The sequence below is a fragment of the Fukomys damarensis genome, unplaced genomic scaffold, assembly GCF_012274545.1.
Source record: "Fukomys damarensis isolate Sample0158 unplaced genomic scaffold, DMR_v1.0_HiC HiC_scaffold_38, whole genome shotgun sequence".
In the NCBI taxonomy this organism is placed as follows: domain Eukaryota; kingdom Metazoa; phylum Chordata; class Mammalia; order Rodentia; family Bathyergidae; genus Fukomys; species Fukomys damarensis.
In genome coordinates, this window is record NW_022900950.1 from 44,484,235 (window position 1) to 44,487,513 (window position 3,279).

Here is a 3,279-nt window from a genome sequence, read left to right on the forward strand (position 1 = left end):
GTAACAAAAAAAAAAAAAAAAAAAAAAAAAAAAAAAAAAAAAAAAAAAAAAAATATATATATATATAAACTTGAGTCCTTTGTAGGAAAATGTATGCATAATGCTAAATGAAATAAATTAGACAAGCTCAAATATCACATGGTTTCTCTTATATGAGAAACCCAAAGAGATGAACAAGGATTTTCCAGGAAGGAATGCACTAGGGAATTTCAGTCATCACCCAAGGTGACCGATGCCTATTTAGAAGATCAATCACTGCTGTTCATCCCTAGGGGAAGTGAATGCAGTAGTTCCTCTTTTTTGAATTCTGGTCTTCAGTGAATAGCTTTAAGCCACAATTTTTTGCACTGATATTCTTGAGCGCCTGTCCCTGCCTATTTAGAATGTGTCTATCTGGCTGTCTCTAACAGAAGAACTTATCTCAAGCTGATAAAAGCCATTTATGACAAAATGAATGGCCAACCTCGTACTAAACAAGGAAATTCTGAATGCTTTCTCTAAAATCAGGAACAAAACAAGAATGTCCACTGTCACCACTCCTGTTCAATATAGTATTCAAAACATTTGCCAGAAGAATCAGGCAAAAGAAAGAAATAAAAGAAATCCATATAGGAAAGGAGGAAATCAAATTATCATTATTTGCAAATGACGTGATCCTCTTCATGGAGACTTTGGGACTCGCTTCTCAAAGCAAGTCTTTTCAGCCTTTTAACCTTGAGCTTATGAAAGGTGGGGGGTCTTATATATGCCCAACACCATGCTGTCTTCTGGTCCTTATTTGCAGGCCCTAACTTTACTGATCTTCCTTTGTGATCATACTCAAAACTTTTAAAATTATTTGGCTATTCTTTTGATCTTGAGTCTCAAAGTAACACTGACTAAAAGCCCCCAACAGTACCCAAGCCACAGCCTGAATGTTTGGCCACCATGAAATTTCCTCTAAGAGGTTAATTGTTCTTCTGTCCTTAATTTTAGTCCCCTGAAAAGTCTTCAGACAGGAGCAAAATGTAGGCAAATTTTCTACCAGAACATGTGTGGTAACACATAGTCTGGAGGGTAATTGTCAGTGGAATTCTTTTCCCAACTGAAACCTCCTAAGCCTGCTCTTTTCCATGTACATTTCTATTAGCATTCTGATCTGAGCTCTGGCCCGAATCTCCCATCAAACTTTTCACAGCATTCTAAGACTGTTTTTCTAACCAGCATTACCAAAACTTCACAACCTCTTTCCACAAGTCAGTTTCAAAGGCTTCTGAACCACATGGTCAAGTAACATCATAGCAATGACCCCACTCTTGGTACAAAAATCTGCATCAGGGTTCATGAGAGGAACAGAATGAATACTCTTGATATATAAAGAATTTACAAGGTAGCTTGCAATGGCTGCCTACAGGGCTAGGTGGAAGAATCCGCAAAAGGGTCATCTGCATGCTGAACAGCTGGAAGATCCTGCCAAAAACCAAAGGCCTAGAGCTCCCTGCAGGGTCTTCTGAGAATTCTTATTAGTAAGTCAAAAGATCTGCACTGGAAGCCTAAAGATGAATGTCCAAAGGTAATGGCAAAGATTCTTCTTTCTCTTTTCATTCCAACCAGGCTAAAAGCCTATTGGTTGGTGCCACCCACATCCAAGGTGGGTCTTCCCTCTCCAGTAAGTCAATCATCCAGATACACCCAGAAGTGTGCTAAGCTAATTTGATGGGCATTTCTTATTCAAGCTGACACCACAATTAACTATCATACTTACTATTCCTCAACACAGCATGCATTATTAGGACATCCAGCTTCCACTAAATGAAAAGCTCAAGTTTACTATCATATTCATATTATCACACTGCCCAAGCTGCATTACTTTTAAGGAAATTAGAGACATAGAACAATCTTAACACTGTGAATGTGCCAAATATCATTTGCATACAATTTACATTTATTTTTTAAAGGTACACTTGTATCCCCATGCCATTAACCGAAGCTAAGAATTATGTTTAAAATTCAGAACATTTGAGTCATATCACTTACTTATTATATCCATGGTATACCAACCGACGATATAAAGGATTCCTCTTTAATTTCTGCATGGTGTTGTCTTAAGATGAATGGCTTGACCTAAGCAGTTTCCTCTCCTGTTCACTTTCAGAATAATAGCTTTTTGTTACTGTTGTTGATTCTTAATTTCCTTAACCAAGCTTGTGAAGTCAAATCATCCAAATCTAAGCAAAAACAAAGTTAGTACTGTTTGGTCCTACATTCCTTGGCTAGTAAAAGCTCAAGGGGCTACGAAGAAGGCAAATGGGCTCTGGGAGGACTCAAGGAAATTTTTGTAAGAGGCACTTGAGTGCTCCCCTCAGCTGAGCACAAGACAAAAATCTTCCCAAGGGCCCCAAAGACCCACCCATACCTATTTTCTATCAACCACCACCCACAAGCCCCCTCTCTCTAAAACTTTCATTCTTTTAATTCTCTTGGTGAAAATAAGAGAACAATATAGTCCTACACAGAAGGGCAAAGGATGAGATGGAATGCCCTTGCTCACCAAAAGGTTGCTAAGGAACAAGCCAGTGTAGAAGTAAGAACTCCGTGCCCATGGCAACTCCAAACAGCAGATTCTGGTGGACTTGAAATTATTGTAGAGAATAGAAGACATTTGGTCCTAAGCTGCAGAGAATTAAAAATAGATTTCATTCTCTTTTAAGACTGAGGGTAGAAAAGGAAAGATATACTAAGAGAAAGGGCTCCGGGATAATGATCTCAGCGTAGATACTATATCCTTGTCAGTCATTTTTCTTCTTTTTTATCAAATGGTGGGGATTTTTTGTTAAACTTTTGAGACCAAAAGATCTCTGAAATAAAAGTTTATTAAGCTCTTACAGATGCTAGCTAAAATATGAAAGGTCTAGTCCTGGGACAAGCTTCCTGAGTTAGGCTGGCAGTCCCAAAAGTATCCACTATGTCTAAGAATCCAAGGCACAGGCATTTTATAATGAAAACTTAGGGGAAAAGCAAAATAGCTTACACTGAACCAATACTGGCTACAGAAAAGAGTGCAGGACAATGAAAGTTGAACAAAGCCATGAGATAGAAGGATAGTTCATAAAGGAAGGTTTTGCTGCCTCTTAATTGGTTCTAAAATCAGGATGCAATGTTGTCTTCATGGCTAATCATCCTTACAGGAAAGAAATTTAAAGTATTTTTTTCTTTTTCTTTGTGGATTTAATTTGAAGCTGTAAGTTAAACTCTTCTCCCCTCCTCTCTGTCCTCCATCCTGTATCTTAATTTATGTCA

At 38.0% G+C, this 3,279-nt stretch overlaps 1 protein-coding gene across 4 annotated transcripts in view; it reads right to left on the reverse strand.

The window, feature by feature from the left end:
- LOC104870857 (phosphatidylinositol 3,4,5-trisphosphate 3-phosphatase TPTE2-like) overlaps positions 1-2,485 on the reverse strand; it is a 115,175-nt gene extending 112,690 nt beyond the window's left edge. For all 4 annotated transcript variants that reach the window (XM_033760023.1, XM_010636636.2, XM_033760022.1 and 1 more), the window contains exon 1: positions 2,017-2,485. In XM_033760023.1, coding sequence (XP_033615914.1) covers positions 2,017-2,075 — 59 coding nt within the window. In that variant the 5' untranslated portion in view covers positions 2,076-2,485. The remainder of the gene's footprint in view (positions 1-2,016) is intronic.
- Between the last annotated feature and the right edge of the window lie 794 nt (positions 2,486-3,279).